Source organism: Coregonus clupeaformis, unplaced genomic scaffold (genome assembly GCF_020615455.1).
Source record: "Coregonus clupeaformis isolate EN_2021a unplaced genomic scaffold, ASM2061545v1 scaf0337, whole genome shotgun sequence".
NCBI classification, from domain to species: Eukaryota; Metazoa; Chordata; class Actinopteri; order Salmoniformes; family Salmonidae; genus Coregonus; species Coregonus clupeaformis.
Genome location: NW_025533792.1, coordinates 367,433 through 387,977, shown reverse-complemented (window position 1 = coordinate 387,977; position 20,545 = coordinate 367,433). Strand labels below are relative to the sequence as shown.

Below are 20,545 nucleotides of genomic sequence, written 5' to 3'. Positions count from 1 at the left end.
TATGGTTTAGTACTACTGTGGGGAGTGTATGGTGTAGTACTACTGTGGGAGTGTATGGTGTGAGTACTACTGTGGGGGAGTGTATAGTGTAGTACTACTGTAGGGGAGTGTATGGTGTAGTACTACTGTGGGGAGTGTCTAGTGTAGTACTACTGTAGGGAGTGTATGGTGTAGTACTACTGTGGGGGAGTGTATAGTGTAGTACTACTGTAGGGGAGTGTATGGTGTAGTACTACTGTGGGGAGTGTATGGTGTAGTACTACTGTAGGAGTGTATGGTGTAGTACTACTGTAGGGGAGTGTATGGTGTAGTACTACTGTGGGAGTGTATAGTGTAGTACTACTGTAGGGGAGTGTATGGTGTAGTACTACTGTGGGGAGTGTATGGTGTAGTACTACTGTGGGGAGTGTATGGTGTAGTACTACTGTGGGGAGTGTATGGTGTAGTACTACTGTGGGAGTGTATGGTGTAGTACTACTGTAGGGGAGTTTATGGTGTAGTACTACTGTGGGGAGTGTATAGTGTAGTACTACTGTGGGGAGTGTATGGTGTAGTACTACTGTAGGGGAGTGTTTGGTGTAGTACTACTGTGGGGAGTGTATGGTGTAGTACTACTGTGGGGAAGTGTATGGTGTAGTACTACTGTGGGAGTGTTGGTGTAGTACTACTGTGGGGAGTGTATAGTGTAGTACTACTGTGGGGAGTGTATAGTGTAGTACTACTGTGGGGAGTGTATGGTGTAGTACTACTGTAGGGAGTGTATGGTGTAGTACTACTGTAGGGAGTGTATGGTGTAGTACTACTGTAGGGAGTGTATGGTGTAGTACTACTGTGGGGAGTGTTGGTGTAGTACTACTGTGGTGTATGGTGTAGTACTACTGTGGGAGTATATAGTGTAGTACTACTGTAGGGAGTGTATAGTGTAGTACTACTGTGGGGAGTGTATGGTGTAGTACTACTGTGGGATATGGTGTAGTACTACTGTAGGGAGTGTATGGTGTAGTACTACTGTAGGGAGTGTATAGTGTAGTACTACTGTGGGGAGTGTATAGTGTAGTACTACTGTGGGGAGTGTATGGTGTAGTACTCCGTACAGACACTAGATGGGGTACAGTGATAAGGTATCAGTCTTGGCAGGTCGTGGGTTGGAGACTGTTCAGTGTGGACTTATTCAAGCTTTGTCCCGTTGTTTGCTGATGTTGAGCTGAGCTCATGGATAATACAACAACACACAACAGTGGAAAAATAGTACATAGTAGGCCTAACATATGTTTCAAGGATGATAAAAAAACAGATTATTGTTCGGCATAACCTTTATTGCAGAATCAAGTTTCATTATCATTGGAGAGTGAATTCAGACATTTTTCTGAGAGAACAGATCAAGCATATACCAATAGATGGCAGTAGCTACATACAGAGAACAATATATGATTTATCCAAAGGTTGGCCTGTAGCCATCACATCTGTTCAGGTATATGATTTGATTAGTACATAAGAACAAAATCAGAACCAAGAATGAAATGTTATGTTCTACTGGAGGGGAAACTGATTTTCTTTGTCTTAGATGGGCAAGGTGCATTATGGGTGGGGGTGAGGATGGTCAATAGAACTATATTTGTCTGTCTTCCTTTCACAATTATGTCTTTTAGCAGACACTCTTATCCAGAGCGACTTACAGTTAGTGAGTGCGTGCATTATTTTATTATACTGGCCCCCCCGTGGGAATCGAACCCACAACCCTGGCGTTGCAAACGCCATGCTCTACCAACTGAGCTACATCCCTGCCGGCCATTCCCTCCCCTATCCTGGACGACGCTGGGCCAATTGTGCGCCGCGCCATGGGTCTCCCGGTCGCGGCCGGCTACGGCTTTTCTCCATCCAACTTACTTTTTCAGTCTTTTTTTATATATTTTTTTATTACAGTGATATATAAATATTTTCCAATGAAAAAATGTGCCCAATGCCTCATTGGTATCATTGTAATAACACAATGTATAGCCCTATATTTTCCCCTGCTAATGAGGGACCTCACATCTTCCTGTTCTCTCATTCTGTTATGGATTTTTCTATTTAGCTTTCATCCAAATACGCCAAAGACAGTAAAAACTATTTGTTACAGCTTTTCGGGCATATTTAAATCCCCACCTCAACTGTGCACAATTCATAATTCTGACCAATAACTCGTCATCTTCTGTGGTCTGGTCATCTCTCTGTGGCTGTTAAGGGAAAAAGCAACACTGACGAGAATGGGGTCAGAGATAAGTTTAGTTTGACATAACAATGAATGAAACATTACTGTCTAAATTATTGATATTCTTCCGGGGTGGCAGGCGAACACGGAGCCGTTATGTCTCTTAATCCAGGACTGATGGTGAACGGATGGGAGAGGCTGCCTGCGCGTTCACAAACCCTCCCATCGCTCTGTTACTGACCGCGGGAGCGCGCAGTGGACCGGTCGTCCTCAGTCAGTCGCGAGAGGAAAACAGCCTCCAGAACGCACCTCATCATCCTACAGGGAAAAAAATGTTTCTTCCACCGCCTACCTTCACCGTTATCACCGTGGAGAAAAGTCCCATTAAAGGATTTACTATAGAGGACGTTAGTTGTTTCGACCACTAATCTGTGTTATAAAAAAAGATATCATCCAGAGTGCCCCGTTTGGAAAAACTGCAAGGATTGGGAATTAATATCGGACAGGTAAGATGACGGATCAAAAAGTAAACTGGAGATTATTATGTATCTGACACATCATGACACAAATATTAATTTAATTATGCTGTAATGTGTGGACTAGATTGATCATTATCAAATTTAAGCTTATAGCATCAATCCATCCATTTGAGGTCTATAATTCCTGTTTCATAAAGTCTCATCAGGAAATAAAACATAAACATAACAGTTTTGTTTTCTATATTTTACCAGTATTTTAGGATACTTTGTTCAGAACGAACTGTAATTTAATTGGATTAAACTTCAGAGGTCGAAATGACATCGAAAATGTATTTTTATGCGGCATCGAGCAACCCCGTCGTGGATGCGTTTCCGCACCGAGGACCGCTAGACGCTCTGCTCCGCAGTTTGCGCCAAAGCTCTCATGCTAGCCTCGCTGCCACTGTTATGTGAAGTAAAGAGAACCAATTTCCACTTAGTACATTTTGAAGCTGTGAAATTGTAGCTATGTGAGTTTATCTGAACTCGGGAATTTGGTCGCCCTGAGCCTATAATGTAAAAGTGAAATCTGTTTAATCGATCACATTAATCAACCTTGTATTGTAAACCCGTTCCATATATGTATTTGTATGATATCTGCAGGCTGCAGAATCCCGAAGCCTCTCTGAGACTAGTCCTAACCTGCTCGCTGTGTCCCAAATTCCCAGAGACATAATAAGCCTGTCCAGAGTGCAGCGCTGTGCTCTAGTGCTGTAATGCAACAGGATGTAGCAGTGCATTATGCTAAAGATTAATTCTGTGTACAACATTATGGCTGCCTTTCTAGATCTGTTATAGATGAGCAGAACATATAATTGTCTGTGGTGAAGTGACATTTACTGAAGACGATTTTGCTAATGAATAAATACATGAATTAACATCCTTTGTCTTCTTCTCAGATGGTGAAAATGGCGTCACGGCGGCTGGTCAGTCTCCTGGCGGTGTGGACTGTCGTGTTGGGTCTGGCCCAGTGTTGCCCAGAACCCTGTAGCTGTCTGGATAAATATGCTCACCAGTTCGCTGACTGTGCCTACAAAGACCTGCTGTTAGTTCCCGTAGGTCTCCCCTCCAACGTCACCACCCTCTCTCTCTCCGCCAACAAGATCAAACTCCTGAAGGCCAAGAGCTTCATTAACGTCACCCAGGTGTGTTTGTGTGTGAATGTGGTCCCGTGTGGCTCAGTTGGTAGAGTATGGCGCTTGTAATGCCAAGGACCGTGGGTTCGATTCCCACTGGGGCCACCCATGTGAAAAGTGTCTGCTAAATATCATATGTTATATTACTGGAGGAGTAAATGACAGATGTGTTGAATGAACAAAGTCTTGTTCTCCAGGTGACCTCCCTATGGCTGGCCCACAACGAGATTGTGACCATGGAGAGGGACACTCTGGCCCCGCTGATCCAGCTCCGCAACCTGGACCTCAGCTACAACAAGATCGTCAACTTCCCCTGGGAGGACCTGGCCAACCTCACCGCCCTTCAGCTGCTCAAGATGAACAACAACGAAATGATCAACCTCCCTAAAGATGCCTTCTCCACCCTCAAAGACCTGAGGTCCCTGAGGATCAACAACAACAAGTTCACCACTATAGTCCAGGGGACCTTCAGCTCTCTCAGCTCCATGTCTCACCTTCAGATCTACAACAACCCATTCACCTGCTCCTGCAGTCTGGAGTGGCTGAGAGACTGGATCACTGAGTCTAAGATCTCTGTCCCAGAGCAGGACTCTATCGTCTGCGAGACCCCTGAACATCTGAAAGGGGCCCTGGTGACCAAGATGCCCAAGCTGGACTGCAGGGCCCCAACGGTGTCCATCACCTACCAGCCCAACCTGGACAACACTGAGCTATACGAAGGCTTTATGGTGATCCTCAACTGCGATACCAAGGGAAACCCCAAACCAGAGGTCAGCTGGGAGGTAGTGAACACAGGGAACCAGAAGTTCACGTTCAGTTTGCCCTCTGAGGTCAGCGAGAAAAGCGACTCGCCCATCAACGATAAAACCACCAACGGACGGTTCCTGGTCTTCCAGAACGGCACCATGATCATCCCCCGTATGAGCAAGAAGGAGGATGGGAACTACAGCTGCTCGGCTGTCAACGACCTCGGTAAAGCAGACAGCACAGTGAAGGTAGCAGTGGCGGGCACCAAGAAACAGGCCATTAACTCCATGCTGGACTCCACAGCAGATAAGATCCTCCGTCCATCTGGTGGAAACAAGCCGGGGCCTAAGATGACCAACAACGTCATCAACTGGCCCAAGTCCGACTCTGGGAAGACCAAGACCGTTCCAACTGGGTCGTCTGGTAAACACGGCGATGGCTCAGCGCAGGCTGGCGAGGGCTCAGAGGAGCTGCCGTTTGCCAGGAAGTGTGGCATCAGCGATGGCACTCAGTACATCTCCAACCACGCATTCAACCTCAGTCTGGACCAGCTGAAGCAGTACACCTTTGATTTCGGCGTCATCGCGTTGGAAGTGTCCGAGACCGAGGCCAAAGTCCAGCTGAATCCTCTCCAGCTCCCCAACAGTAAGAACAACCTCCACCTCAGCCACAATGAGAACCTAGAGACCGTCAACAAAGAGCCGTTCAGCCTCTATCAAGCCTCAACCAAAACCCCTCTGGACATGCTCTATCTGTGTTTCAATACTGGTAACGGACACTCTGTGGTGCAGTGGTCCCGGATAGAGGAAGGAATCAACGCCTACAAGTTCCAGGGCCTACAACCAGGCACTAACTACACCCTGTGTCTGACCTATGGAGGTCAGGACTGTCAGGTCCAGGTAGTCTTCACAACCAGGAAGAAGATTCCTTCTCTGCTGATCATAGTGGTGGTCAGTACCTTCCTGCTGGCGCTGGCTACAGTCCCTCTGCTGGGAGCCACCTGCTGTCATCTCTTATACAAGTACCAGGGAAAGACTTACAAACTGATCATGAAGGCGGCACAGAAGAACCCAGATCAAATGGAGAAACAGATGGTCGGAGGTGATTTCGACCCCCGGGCGTCTTTTGTCGAGTTGGAAAAGAATTTCAACCCGAGTGAAATGGGAGACGGAGAGGACGGAGAGGACGGAGAGGACGGAGGGGGGGGAGGGGGGGGTGGAGGGGAGCATGGTTACCGAGTCCATTCCGGGTTCTACGTCTAAATTCGAGGTGGGCTCGGAGTACAGCGATAGATTACCGTTGGGGGCGGAGGCGGTGAATATCTCTGAAGACGGAAACGGTAATTACAAAGAGCCGAGTCGCTGAGCGGAGCTGTGTGATGCTACCGGAGCGGGGTGGGGGGGGGAGGGGGGGGATGGTAAAATAGTTACTGTCAACTACATTTTAAACCAAGTAACTCAACTATCATTATTTCACGTAAATATGATAGCCCTGATAAAGGTGGATAGCTCATTTTACCTCAGAAAGTAAGTGGTCAGTTATAACCCAAATAAGAGATTGTCAAAAGGAAAAGTTGTGCAGTAAAACTACTGGTATTGTATATATAAAACGTACAACATTCCTCTCTTACAGTAACAGTACTGACCCCATAACTGGTGAAAAGCAGAAGTCATTGAGATGTCCCCTTTGTGCAGGGCGTAGGCTAGCGGATAAACGTTGTGAGTTTTACGTGAGCGTCAGTTTCAGCAGGTCGCGGAGTTGGACAGCACAGGCGCGCCTCAACGCGTCCGTTCCGCTGCGTCACCGACCGTTATTTTCATTGTTCTGTGAGATGATTAAAAAGGGAGAATCACTTGATGTTGTCAAAGCATGTGCTGTGTCTGGGCTAAAAAACCCGGGTCACTATCAACTGGTTGTTGTTTGATGTAATGTGGGGCTCTTTGAGATATGTGTGACTTTAAAAAAAACAATTGGTGCTTGCTACCCTACTGTCTTTTTTCAACGATTCTAAACGTGTCCTTCCGTGGCATGTCACACAGACGATGTATTTTATTCTTCATGTGGGGTTTTAATTAGTGTAGACTATAGGACTTTAGATATTCTTAATGTCGATATGTGATGTAAAAACCCAGTAAAATTGAACGGTTCTCTTTTTTATTAAATTATAGCTAAATGATCCGTCTACAGTAACATTAACTGGGGCGTCAAGGAGCGTCTCGTGGCTTTGAGTGTCCTGTCATTTTACGCATAGTGAGTTTTTGGGTGAGCTATACTGTTCGGACTATGTTGTACAAATATCCCCCAACCTTTCAAGATTTTTGATATGATTTTATGTACGTGAAATTAATAAAATATCCAAAAACATTTTTGCATTCTCCGATTTCCAGTCATTGAGTCAGAGAGCTGTTTTCAACTTCATTTTAACTCTACGGGGTAAGGTTTGGTAGTTGTATGACTATAAACTGCTGTGAATTAAACAAGAAAACAATGTTTATATAGGGTTAAGATTGGGCGTTGGCCATGATTTGTAGTGATCGCCTGTTAACGGTGTATCCACCTAAAGCTTGTTTTGCATTCTAGGTAGGCACAGAAACATTATCTATGGTTGTTATATTTCTTATTGATATTAAAGAGCTATTGCGAGAACAAATGCATTTGTTGGATAAGCGTAGCAGACGGTTCTAAATTGTACGATGCTGGACTGCTCTATTTTCTCTTACATTTTAAAGAAAAAGAAAGTGATTCAAAATAGACTTTTGAATTTATTTATGGACAGAATAATATACCTACCCCTTTTTGTGCATCAACATGATATAGCGCTGCTTTTGACCAAACTCACTTCTCATTGCCGCAACATGGGAAATGGGCTGTCCTGCAGGCTGCAGCAGAATAACGCACGAGTGCTACGTTTCCCTTTTATCCGTGTGGTCGGCTATGAAGCTCACACAATCACAAAAAATATTCTTATTACTATTCTTCATTAATTTCTATCAGTAGTGTTTTCTTTCCCGATTACATAAAATTACATTAATTCGGCATGATTGATTCGTTAAATAGCCTACATTGAAATGTTGGGAAGATAGGCTATGACCTGGTGCCTAATTGTTCACCTAAACATCACCATATGGGAAAACAAATCTTTGAAAACATCAGTATATATATATCGCTGATAACTTGCTAAAATATATTTACTATCGAAAGTTTCCTGAAAAGCAACATGACAGAGATGTGTATTTCCTAACGAAACGAAATCATTTTTGTTTTACTTGACTTCGCACATAAATCGACACGGAAATCTTTCGTCATCTTTCGTTTTAATTTCATGTTAATCACATCTACAATCATTAATTAATGTCGTTCAAAAGCAACTTGAGTCACTGTCACTTTTTTAAATGCAATATGCTGCAACACACAAAGAGAATATGTAGAGCATCCTGAACAGATAACATTGAAATAACATTTTCACAACTAGAAATTGAGAAAAAAACCAATGCAAAACATTATCAGTAAAATTATAGTAGAGCTATGTTATAAGAGGTAGCAGGTGGTCTACAGCAAAGAGTTCAAGCAAAAGGTTTCATCTGTCTGGGTCTTAGGCCCCATTTCATAATTTTTCAATATAGATATTATTTATTAGCCTGGAATCAGAACGGAATTGTACCGTTTAGGAAAAATTCAGTTTGGCTTCCAGCGTACAGTAGATTATTTACACCAGTCAGTGTAACATTGAAAATTAGCAGTTACTTTATAATCTTCCATAACAGAGCAGTCTGTACATTAATAAATAGTCACATTCTAACCATGTGTACATGGTCAGACTAGCCCGGATTCCAAGCTGATATGTTCTGTTTCCAGTGGTGAAATGGAGTGTATCAGTTAGTCTTCCAGGCAATGGTCAGACAGGAGTTCAGTGCCACGCTACCTTTCCTGCTGGAGATTCTGTATAGCCACACAAACAAAGAGACAGACAAAACAGACGGTGCATAAATCTAGGTTGGCCCCACTATGACCAGGGCCAGTAAGTAGTGCACTATAGAGGAACTAGTGTGCCAGTTGGGAACCCTAGACAGGTAGCCAATCAGGAGACAGACAGTATCCTTCCTCAGGCACTGCGCTAGAAGGTCTAGGAGGTTCAGACTTAAGATCGAATCGTTAGATTTTTCAAACCAAAACCTAAATCATTGATTGATTCAATGGGAAACTCGCATGAAACCCAGAGGCAAGCGCACAAAACTCAAGTCAGAATACCTACAGCCCTGAGTGCACTTACTTGGGAACGAGTGCAGTCAGATCTATGCATAGACATGTCATCCTATAGTTATACTATGGGGCGGCAGGTAGTTTAGTGGGTAAGAGCGTTGTGCCAGTAACTGAAATGTCGCTGGTTCTAATCCCCGAGCCGACTGGGTGAAAAATCTGTCGATGTGCCCTTGAGCAAGGCACTTAACCCTAATTGCTCCTGTAAGTCACTCTGGATAAGAGTGTCTGCTAAATGACTAAAATGTAAATGTAAATGTAAATGTAATGCCCAAGAGCCATCCATACGCCGACAGAAGCCGTTCCAATTCAGTCAATTCTGGTAGTAAAATGAAATTCCAATTCCAGTTTTCCCTCATTGAAAAGCAATAAAAGAAAATGAGTATTTTAAAAAAGTGCAATATGAGCTCCGCCATTTCCTGGTTGCTAAAATTCTACTAGTAATCCTAATTTCAGTTTATGACAAAACAAGCAGTGTAGAGAATCACTGCACCCTGTGACCTACTCGTGGTGTGTACAGTGTGTACTGATGTGTAACTGATGCACACATTACATGTTCATGTTTTTAAATGTGTGTAAATTGTAAAGTATTTTGTCTGTAATGTATTTTTCATTATGTGTCAGACTCCAGTAAGACTAGCTGTCCCCATTGGCGTCGGCTAATGGGGATCCTAATAAATCAAAACCATCTAAACCGCTGTGAAATAACTTTAATAAGCAAAAATCTTGTTTGAGGCTGCTGTACAAAACCGAAACGTAACGGGAAGCATAGAAATAGCGCACATAGAACAGATCTACAGCTTCTTAGACTTGCTTTCAATGAGAATGACAGATCTATAACTCACATTTCTATGGGAATTTGGTCAGGTCACCCAAAAAGTTACACACTGCAGCTTTAATTTTCAGTTCGCTTCCTGAATTGGAATGGAATTGACCCAAAGCCTGGGGGCTACATTCAGTCAGTTAGCCACTGCCTCCGTTTCCTTCTCTGCCTCCTTGTTTCCTGCCTCTGTTTCCTTCTCTGCCTCCTTCTTGCTGCCCCCCTTTGCATCCCAGTTGAGCGTTCCGTTGAAGAAGCCCTCGCTGCTCTGGCGCTGGAAGTGCTTCCTGGAGCCCACCAGTGAGGGGTTGTTGACCAGGGTGTAGAGGAGCTGCCATTGGCACCTCGCCCGTTTAGAGATGGATACCTTGTGCTGCGGCTTCTCTTCCTGATTGACTAGCTGGATGCCTAGGGGAGAGACACACAGAGTCAGAGTATCTCTATGGTTCACAGAATGAGCGGACAGACAGAGAGATTGCATGGTCAGAGTATCTCTATGGTTCACAGAATGAGCGGACACACAGAGAGATTGCATGGTCAGAGTATCTCTATGGTTCACAGAATGAGCGGACAGACAGAGAGATTGCATGGTCAGAGTATCTCTATGGTTCACAGAATGAGCGGACAGACAGAGAGATTGCATGGTCAGAGTATCTCTATGGTTCACAGAATGAGCGGACACACAGAGAGATTGCATGGTCAGAGTATCTCTATGGTTCACAGAATGAGCAGACAGACAGAGAGATGTTCAGACGGACAGAGCAAGGTCAGACAATGGACAGACAGAGAGATGTTCAGACGGACAGAGCAAGGTCAGACAATGGACAGACAGAGAGATGTTCAGACGGACAGAGCAAGGTCAGACAATGGACAGACAGAGAGATGTTCAGACGGACAGAGAGATGTTCAGACGGACAGAGAGATGTTCAGACGGACAGAGCAAGGTCAGACAATGGACAGACATCACGGTTTCCACAATCTTTTAACGTCATTTAGGAGAACCTGTCTTTTGGGTTGTTAGGGTTACAGTGTTGAGCTGCACAATGACAACACAGAACAAAGCAATAACGCAAAGCAGTCCCATCAGCAGCGCACTAGGACCATATCGAGCCGAACATTAACACACTGGACACGTCCCAAATGGCACCCTTATCCCTATTCAGTGCACTAACGGGATCTGGTCTAAAAGTAGTGCACGATTCAGATAATAGGGTGCTGTTTGGCACTCAGCCACTGAATCCTTAAGCCCCTCCGGGCCCCATACATATGAAACAGACCATTACAACAGACCATCTGTGTAATCAACAGCTCTAGTGATAATCTCTACGATACAACAGATGATTACTGATGATGATTACGACGACCCATTATAGCTAACATGCAGACAAGCAGGAAAACAGCGGAGCTCATTTATCGGCTTGTTGCACTCTGCATTACCCAGACGTCCTACTGAATAAAGACCTCCATGGTAGAATCCTACACTACATATGAACACAAATAAAATACCTCCACGGTGGAATCCTATACTACATATTGTTAATTTCTTCACTACATCTGCCTTCAGTGACCACACCCTCAGTCACTCAGCATGTCAAAATGAACAACCAGTCTAATTGAACATCTACAATGAATGTGCTGTCCCACCACCAGTTTAACTTGGTATTCAGCTATAAGACGTGTTTGTCTTCCTTAGTGACAGCCGCCGAGATGAATAGAACATCATGTGGGCGCACAGCTGATCAGAACAGTTTAACTTGGTATTCAGCTATAAGACGTGTTTGTCTTCCTTAGTGACAGCCTCGGAGATGAATAGAACATCATGTGGGCGCACAGCTGATCAGAACAGTTTAACTTGGTATTCAGCTATAAGACGTGTTTGTCTTCCTTAGTGACAGCCTCCGAGATGAATAGAACATCATGTGGGCGCACAGCTGATCAGAACAGAGTGGGGGGGGGGGTGTTATATGTGGGATCACCACACCGGGAGGACAGATGATTAGTTTATGACAGATCTGATCGAGGAGAGGCATCAGGGTGTAAATTAAACCACAGACTCAGACCAGCTTGATGCTTCCCACAATCCTCTACTGTACGTGACAGACAGTGGTATGAGCAAATTACATTAGGTTGGACAGCAGAAAATCATTCAAGACATCATTCTCCTCTAGTCGCCTTTCTTTTGCTGTTGAAGAGAAGCAGTCACAGTATTTTAGATATGTTCCATATAGCATATGAAATATGAACATGCATTTAGAGTGATGTAGCAGAGTGATGTATCAGAGTGATGTAGCAGAGTGATGTAGCAGAGTGATGTATCAGAGTGATGTAGCAGAGTGATGTATCAGAGTGATGTATCAGAGTGATGTAGCAGAGTGATGTAGCAGAGTGATGTATCAGAGTGATGTAGCAGAGTGATGTAGCAGAGTGATGTATCAGAGTGATGTAGCAGAGATGTGATGTATCAGAGTGATGTATCAGAGTGATGTAGCAGAGTGATGTAGCAGAGTGATGTATCAGAGTGATGTATCAGAGTGATGTAGCAGAGTGATGTAGCAGAGTGATGTATCAGAGTGATGTATCAGTGATGTATCAGAGTGATGTATCAGTGATTATCAAGTGATGTATCAGAGTGATGTATCAGAGTGATGTATCAGTGATGTATCAGGTGATGTATCATAATGATGTATCAGTGTGATGTATCAGTGATGTATCAAGTGATGTATCAGAGTGATGTATCAAGTGATGTATCATAATGATGTAGCAGTGATGTATCAGTGATGTATCAGAGTTATGTATCAGAGTGATGTATCAGAGTGATGTAGCAGAAGTGATGTATCAGTGATGTATCAGAGATGTGATGTATCAGAGTGATGTATCAAGTGATGTATCAGAGTGATGTAGCAGAGTGATGTATCAGAGTGATGTATCAGAGTGTGATGTATCAGAGTGATGTATCACGAGTGATGTATCAGAGTGATGTATCAAGTGATGTATCAGAGTGATGTAGCAGAGTGATGTAGCAGAGTGATGTATCAGTGTGATGTATCAGTGATGTATCAGAGTGATGTATCAGAGTGATGTATCAGAGTGATGTATCAGAGTGATGATCAAGTGATGTAGCAGAGTGATGTAGCAGAGTGATGTATCAGAGTGATGTAGCAGTGATGTATCAGAGTGATGTAGCAGAGTGATGTATCAGAGTGATGTATCGAGTGATGTAGCAGAGTGATGTAGCAGAGTGATGTTCGATGTGTGTATCAGAGTGATGTAGCAGAGTGATGTATCAGTGTGATGTATCAGTGATGTATCAGGAGTGATGTATCAGATGATGTATCAGTGTGATGTAGCAGTGGATGTATCAGAGTGATGTATCAGAGTGATGTATCAGAGTGATGTATCAGAGTGATGTCTGATTGATGTATCAGAGTGATGTATCAGAGTGATGTAGCAGAGTGATGTAGCAGAGTGATGTATCAGAGTGATGTATCAGAGTGATGTATCAGAGATGTGATGTATCAGAGTGATGTAGCAGGAGTGATGTATCAGAGTGATGTATCAATGTGATGTATCAGAAGTGATGTATCAGAAGTGATGTATCAGTGTGATGTATCAGTGATGTATCAAGTGATGTATCAGAGTGATGTATCAGAGTGATGTATCAGTGTGATGTATCAGAGTGATGTGGTCCTCTGTAGCTCAGCTGGTAGAGCACGGCGCTTGTACCATAGTGTGGGTTCATTCCCGGGACCACAAAAATGTATGCACGCACGACTGTAAGTCGCTTTGGATAAAGCGTCTGCTAAATGGCATATTATTATTATATTATTATGTATCAGAGTGATGTATCAGAGTGATGTATCAGTGATATCGAGTGATTATCAAGTGATGTATCAGAGTGATGTATCAAGTGATTAGCAGAGTTATGTATCAGAGTGATGTATCAGTGATGTATCAGAGTGATGTATCAGAGTGATGTAGCAGAGTGATGTAGCAGAGTGATGCATCAGAGTGATGTATCAGTGATGTATCAGGGTGATGTAGCAGAGTGATGTATCAGTGATGTATCAGAGTGATGTATCAGAGTGATGTATCAGTGATGTATCAGAGTGATGTATCAGAGTGATGTAGCAGAGTGATGTATCAGAGTGATGTAGCAGAGTGATGTATCAGTGATGTATCAGAGTGATGTATCAGAGTGATGTAGCAGAGTGATGTATCATTGATGTATCAGAGTGATGTAGCAGAGTGATGTATCAGAGTGATGTAGCAGAGTGATGTAGCAGAGTGATGTATCAGAGTGATGTATCAGAGTGATGTATCAGAGTGATGTAGCAGAGTGATGTATCAGTGATGTAGCAGAAGTGATGTAGCAGAGTGATGTAGCAAGTGATGTATCAAGTGATGTAGCAAGTGATGTAGCAGAGTGATGTAGCAAGTGATGTATCAAGTGATGTAGCAGAGTGATGTATCAGTGATGTAGCAGAGTGATGTAGCAGAGTGATGTATCAGATTGATGTAGCAGAGTGATGTATCAGAGTGATGTATCAGAGTGATGTGTCAGAGTGATGTATCAGAGTGATGTAGCAGAGTGATCTAGCAGAGTGATCTATCAGAGTGATGATCAAGTGATGTATCAGAGTGATGTATCAGAGTGATGTATCAGAGTGATGTATCAGAGTGATTATCAAAAGTGATGTATCAGAGTGATGTATCAGAGTGATTATCAGTGATGTAGCAGAGTGATGTATCAGAGTGATGTATCAGAGTGATGTATCAGGTGATGTAGCAGAGTGATGTATCGAGTGATGTATCAGAGTGATGTATCAGAGTGATGTATCAGAGTGATGTATCAGAGTGATGTATCAAGTGATGTATCAAGTGATATATCAAGTGATGTAGCAGTGATGATCGGGTGATGTATCAGTGATATATCAGTGATGTATCAGTGATGTATCAGAGTTATGTATCAGTGATGTAGCGAGTGATGTAGCAAGTGATATATCAGAGTGAATTATCGAGTGATGTTTCAGAGTGATGTATCAGAGTGATGTATCAGAGTGATGTATCAGTGATATATCAGAGTGATGTATCAAGTGATGTATCAAGTGATTATCAGAGTGATGTAGCAATGATATATCAGTGATGTATCAAGTGATGTATCAGAGTGATGTATCAGGGTGATGTATCAGAGTGATATATCAAGTGATGTATCAGAGTGATGTATCAAGTGATACATCAAGTGATGTTCAAGTGATGTATCAAGTGATGTATCAGGGTGATATAGCAAGTGATGTAGCGAGTAATGCATCAAGTGATGTATCAGAGTATTGTATCAAGTGATGTATCAGTGATATATCAAGTGATGTATCAGAGTGATGTAGCAGTGATGTGCAGTGATGTAGCAAGTGATGTATCAAGTGATTATCAGTGATGTTTCAGATGATGTATCAGTGATGTATCAAGTGATGTATCAATGATTATCAGAGTAATGTATCAGAGTGATGTATCAGAGTGATGTATCAGAGTGATGTATCAGAGTGATGTTCGAGTGATGTGCAGTGATGTAGCAGAGTGATGTATCAGTGATGTTCAGAGTGATGTATCAGGGTGATGTAGCAGAGTGATGTATCAGAGTGATGTATCAAGTGATGTATCAGTGATGCATCAGAGTGATGTGCAGAGTGATGTAGCAGAGTGATGTATCAGAGTGATGTATCAGAGTGATGTATCAGAGTGATGTAGCAGAGTGATGTAGCAAGTGATGTAGCGGAGTGATGTATCAGAGTGATGTAGCAAGTGATGTAGCAAGTGATGTAGCAAGTGATGTAGCAGAGTGATGTAGCAAGTGATGTAGCAGAGTGATGTAGCAAGTGATGTATCAGAGTGATGTAGCAGAGTGATGTAGCAGAGTGATGTATCAGAGTGATGTAGCAGAGTGATGTATCAGTGATGTATCAAGTGATGTATCAAGTGATGTGCAAGTGATGTAGCAAGTGATGTATCAGTGATGTATCAGTGATGTATCAGAGTGATGTATCAGAGTGATGTATCAGAGTGATGTATCAGAGTGTTCTCTGCCTCTAACCCTGTTGCAGGGCTGAGTCACTGGCTTGCTGGTGCTCTTTCATGCCGTCCCTGGGAGAGTGCGTCACTTGAGTGGGTTGAGTTACTGACGTGATCTTCCTGTCTGGGTTGGCGCCCCCCTTGGTTTGTGCTGTGGTGGAACCTCTGTGGGCTATACTCACCTTGTCTCAGGATTGTAAGTTGGTGGTTGAGGATATCCCTCTGTAGTGCGGGGCTGTGCTTTGGCGAGTAGGTGGGGTTTATATCCTTCCTGTTTGGCCCTGTCCGTGTTTCTTCGGTCTTCTCCCGCTCCTGTCTCAGCCTCCAGTATTTATGCTGCAGTTTTTGTGTCGGGGGCTGGGGTTGGTTGTTATACCTGAGTACTTCTCCTGTCTTATCCAGTGTCCTTTGTGAATTTAAGTATGCTCTCTCTAATTCTCTCGTTCTCTCTTTCTCTCTGAGAACCTGAGCCCTAGGACCATACGTCAGACTACCGGGCATGATGACACCTTGCTGTCCCCAGTCCGCCTGGCCTTGCTGCTATTCCAGTTTCAACTGTTCTGCCTGCGGTTACAAAACCCCCTACCTGTCCCAGACCTGCTGTTTTCAACTCTTAATGATCGGCTATGAAAAAGCCAACTGAGAGACCTGAGCACCTGACCATACGTCGACTACCGCCGTGGTGACTCCTTGCTGTCCCCAGTCCGCCTGGCCTTGCTGCTATTCCAGTTTCAACTGTTCTGCCTGCGGTTATGGAACCCCTACCTGTCCCAGACCTGCTGTTTTCCAACTCTTAATGATCGGCTTGAAAAGCCAACTGCAGATTTATTCCTGATTATTATTTGACCATACTTGTCACTTACGAACATTTTTGAACATCTTGGCATGGTTCTGTTATAATCTTCACCCGTCACAGCCAGAAGAGGACTGGCCACCCCTCATAGCCTGGTTTCCTCTCTAGGTTTCTTCCTAGGTTTTCGCCTTTCTAGGGAGTTTTTCCTAGCCACCGTGCTTCTACACCTGCATTACTAGCTGTTTGGGGTTTTAGGCTGGGTTTCTGTACAGCACTTCGAGATATTAGCTGATGTAAGAAGGGCTATATAAAATAAAATTGATTGATTGATTGATTGAGTGATGTAGCAGAGTGATGTATCAGAGTGATGTAGCAGAGTGATGTATCAGAGTGATGTATCAGAGTGATGTATCAGAGTGATGTATCAGAGTGATGTAGCAGAGTGATGTAGCAAGTGATGTATCAAGTGATGTATCAAGTGATGTATCAGAGTGATGTAGAGTGATGTAGCAGAGTGATGCATCAGAGTGATGTATCAGTATTGTATCAGAGTGATGTATAAGTGATTATCAAGTGATGTGCAGAGTGATGTATCAGAGTGATGTGCAAGTGATGTATCAGAAGTGATGTATCAGAGGATGTATCAGAGTGATGTATCAAGTGATGCATCAGAGTGATGTATCAAAGTGATGTATCAAGTGATGTATCAAGTGATGTATCAAGTGATGTAGTAAGTGATGTATCAGAGTGATGTATCGAGTGATGTATCAGAGTGATGTAGCAGAGTGATGTATCAGGGTGATGTATCAGTGATGTATCAGAGTGATGTATCAGAGTGATGTATCAGAGTGATGTATCAGAGTGATGTATCAGAGTGATGTAGCAGAGTGATGTAGCAGAGTGATGTATCAGAGTGAATTATCAGAGTGATGTTTCAGAGTGATGTATCAGAGTGATGTATCAGTGATGTGCAAGTGATGTAGCAGAGTGATGTATCAGAGTGAATTACTCAGAGTGATGTTTCAGAGTGATGTATCAGAGTGATGTATCAGAGTGATGTATCAGTGATGTATCAGAGTGATGTATCAGAGTGATGTATCAGAGTGATGTATCAGAGTGATGTAGCAGAGTGATGTAGCAGAGTGATGTATCAGTGATGTATCAGAGTGATGTATCAGGGTGATGTAGCAGAGTGATGTATCAGAGTGATGTATCAGAGTGATGTATCAGAGTGATGCATCAGAGTGATGTATCAGAGTGATGTATCAAGTGATATAGCAGTGATCGTCAAGTGATGTATCAGAAGTATGTATCAGAGTGATGTATCAGAGTGATGTATCAGAGTGATGTAGCAAGTGATGTATCAGAGTGATGTAGCAAGTGATGTAGCAGAGTGATGTATCAGAGTGAATTATCAGAGTGATGTTTCAGAGTGATGTATCAGAGTGATGTATCAGAGTGATGTATCAGAGTGATGTATCAGTGATGTATCAGAGTGATGTATCAGAGTGATGTATCAGAGTGATGTAGCAGAGTGATGTAGCAGAGTGATGTATCAGTGATGTATCAGAGTGATGTATCGAGTGATGTAGCGTGATGTATCAGAGTGATGTTCAGGTGATGTATCAGTGATGTATCAGAGTGATGTATCAGAGTGATGTATCAAAGTGATGTAGCAGAGTGATGTATCGGAGTGATGTATCAGAGTGATGTATCAGAGTGATGCATCAGAGTGATGTAGCAGAGTGATGTATCAGAGTGATGTAGCAGAGTGATGTATCAGAGTGATTATCAAAGTGATGTATCAGAGTGATGTATCAAGTGATGTAGCAGAGTAATGTATCAGAGTGATGTATCAGAGTGATGTATCAGAGTGATGTATCAGAGTGATGTAGCAAGTGATGTATCATAGTATATCAGAGTGATATGCAGAGTGATGTAGCAGAGTGATGTATCAGGTGATGTGCAAGTAATGTATCAAGTGATGTATCAGAGTGATGTATCAAGTGATATCAAGTGATGTATCGTGATGTATCAGAGTGATGTATCAAGTGATGTATCAAGTGATGTATCAGAGTGATGTAACAGAAGTGATGTATCAAGTGATGTATCAAGTGATTGTTCAGAGTGATGTATCAAGTGATGTAGCAAGTGATTAGCAGAGTGATATCAAGTATGTCAGAGTGATGTATCAGAGTGATGTATCAAGTGATGTATCAGAGTGATGTATCAAGTGATGTATCAGAGTGATGTATCAAGTGATGTAGCAAGTGATGTATCAGAGTGATTAGCAGAGTGATGTATCAGAGTGATATCAGAGTGATGTATCAGAGTGATGTATCAGAGTGATGTATCAGAGTGATGTGCGATATGTCAGAGTGATGTATCAAGTGATGTATCAGAAGTGATGTAGCAAGTGATGTGCAGTGTGCATCAGAGTGATGTATCAAGTGATGTATCAGAGTGATATGTGATGTATCAGAGTGATCGGATGTATCAGAGTGATGTATCAGAGTGATGTAGCAGAGTGATATCAGAGTGATGTATCAAGTGATGTATCAGAGTGATGCAAGTGATGTATCAAGTGATGTATCGAAGTGATGTATCAAGTGATGTATCAGAGTGATGTATCAGAGTGATGTATCAGAGTGATGTAGCAAGTGATGTAGCAGAGTGATGTCAAGTGATGTATCAGAGTGATGTATCAGAGTGATGTAGCAGAGTGATGTATCAGAGTGATGTATCAAGTGATGTATCAGTGATGCATCAGAGTGATGTAGCAAGTGATGTACGCAAGTGATGTAGCAGAGTGATGTATCAGAGTGATGTATCAGAGTGATGTATCAAGTGATGTATCAAGTGATGTAGCAGAGTGATGTAGCAAGTAATGTAGCAAGTGATGTATCAAGTGATGTTCAGAGTGATGTGCAGAGTTATGTAGCAGAGTGATGTAGCAAGTGATGTATCAGAGTGATGTAGCAGAGTGATGTAGCAGAGTGATGTATCAGAGTGATGTAGCAAGTGATGTAGCAGAGTGATGTATCAGAGTAATGTAGCAAGTGATGTATCAAGTGATGTATCAGAGTGATGTATCAAGTGATGTATCAGAAGTGATGCAGAGTGATGTAGCAGAGTGATGTATCAAGTGATTATCAGAGTGATGTATCAAGTGATGTAGCAGAGTGATGTAGCAGAGTGATGTAGCAAGTGATGTATCAGAGTGATGTATCAAGTGATGTAATGTATCAAGTGATGTATCAAGTGATGTATCAGAAGTGATGTATCAGGAGTGATGATCAAGTGATGTATCAGAGTGATGTATCAGAGTGATGTAGCAAGTGATGTATCAGAGTGATGTATCAGAGTGATGTCAAGTGATGTATCAGAGTGATGTCAGAGTGATGTATCAGAGTGATGTAGCAAGTGATGCATCAAGTGATGTATCAGAGTGATGTATCAAGTGATGTATCAGGAGTGATGCATACAGAGTGATGTATCAGAGTGATGTATCAAGTGATGTATCAAGTGATATCAGAGTGATGCATCAAGTGATGTATCAGAGTGATGTAGCAGAGTGATGTAGCAGAGTGATGTAGCAAGTGATATCAGAGTGATGTATCAGAGTGATGTATCAGAGTGATGTAGCAGAGTGATGCATCAGAGTGATGTATCAGAGTAATGTATCAAGTGATGTATCAGAAGTGATGTATCAGGAGTGATGTATCAAGTGATGTATCAAGTGATGTATCAAGTGATGTATCAGAAGTGATGTATCAGAGTGATGTATCAAGTGATGTATCAAGTGATGTATCAGAGTGATGTATCAGAGTGATGTATCAGAGTGATGTAGCAGGTATCAGAAGTGATGTATCAGAGTGATGTAGCAGAGTGATGTATCAGAGTGATGTAGCAGAGTGATGTATCAAGTGATGTATCAGAGTGATGTAGCAGAGTGATGTATCAGAGTAATGTAGCAAGTGATGTATCAAGTGATGTATCAGAGTGATGTATCAGAGTGAT

The 20,545-nt window shown here is 42.8% G+C and overlaps 2 protein-coding genes and 1 non-coding gene across 3 annotated transcripts in view; 2 read left to right on the top strand and 1 right to left on the bottom strand.

Moving 5' to 3' along the window:
* The first annotated feature begins 2,326 nt into the window (after window positions 1-2,326).
* LOC121559271 (immunoglobulin superfamily containing leucine-rich repeat protein 2-like) lies at window positions 2,327-6,956 on the top strand. Its single transcript, XM_041872565.2, is given in 4 exon segments — window positions 2,327-2,697; window positions 3,609-3,854; window positions 4,043-5,796; window positions 5,798-6,956. Coding segments are annotated over 3 exon segments (2,160 nt in total). The 5' UTR covers window positions 2,327-2,697; the 3' UTR covers window positions 5,958-6,956.
* trnat-ugu lies at window positions 3,875-3,950 on the top strand. The gene has a single exon. It is a non-coding gene; the product is annotated as a tRNA-Thr (tRNA).
* Window positions 6,957-9,482: 2,526 nt separating the features above from the next.
* stra6 (signaling receptor and transporter of retinol STRA6) overlaps window positions 9,483-20,545 on the bottom strand; it is a 124,111-nt gene continuing 113,048 nt past the window's right edge. Inside the window, exon 18 of the mRNA XM_045214917.1 lies at window positions 9,483-10,077. Coding sequence (XP_045070852.1) covers window positions 9,809-10,077 — 269 coding nt within the window. The 3' untranslated portion in view covers window positions 9,483-9,808. The remainder of the gene's footprint in view (window positions 10,078-20,545) is intronic.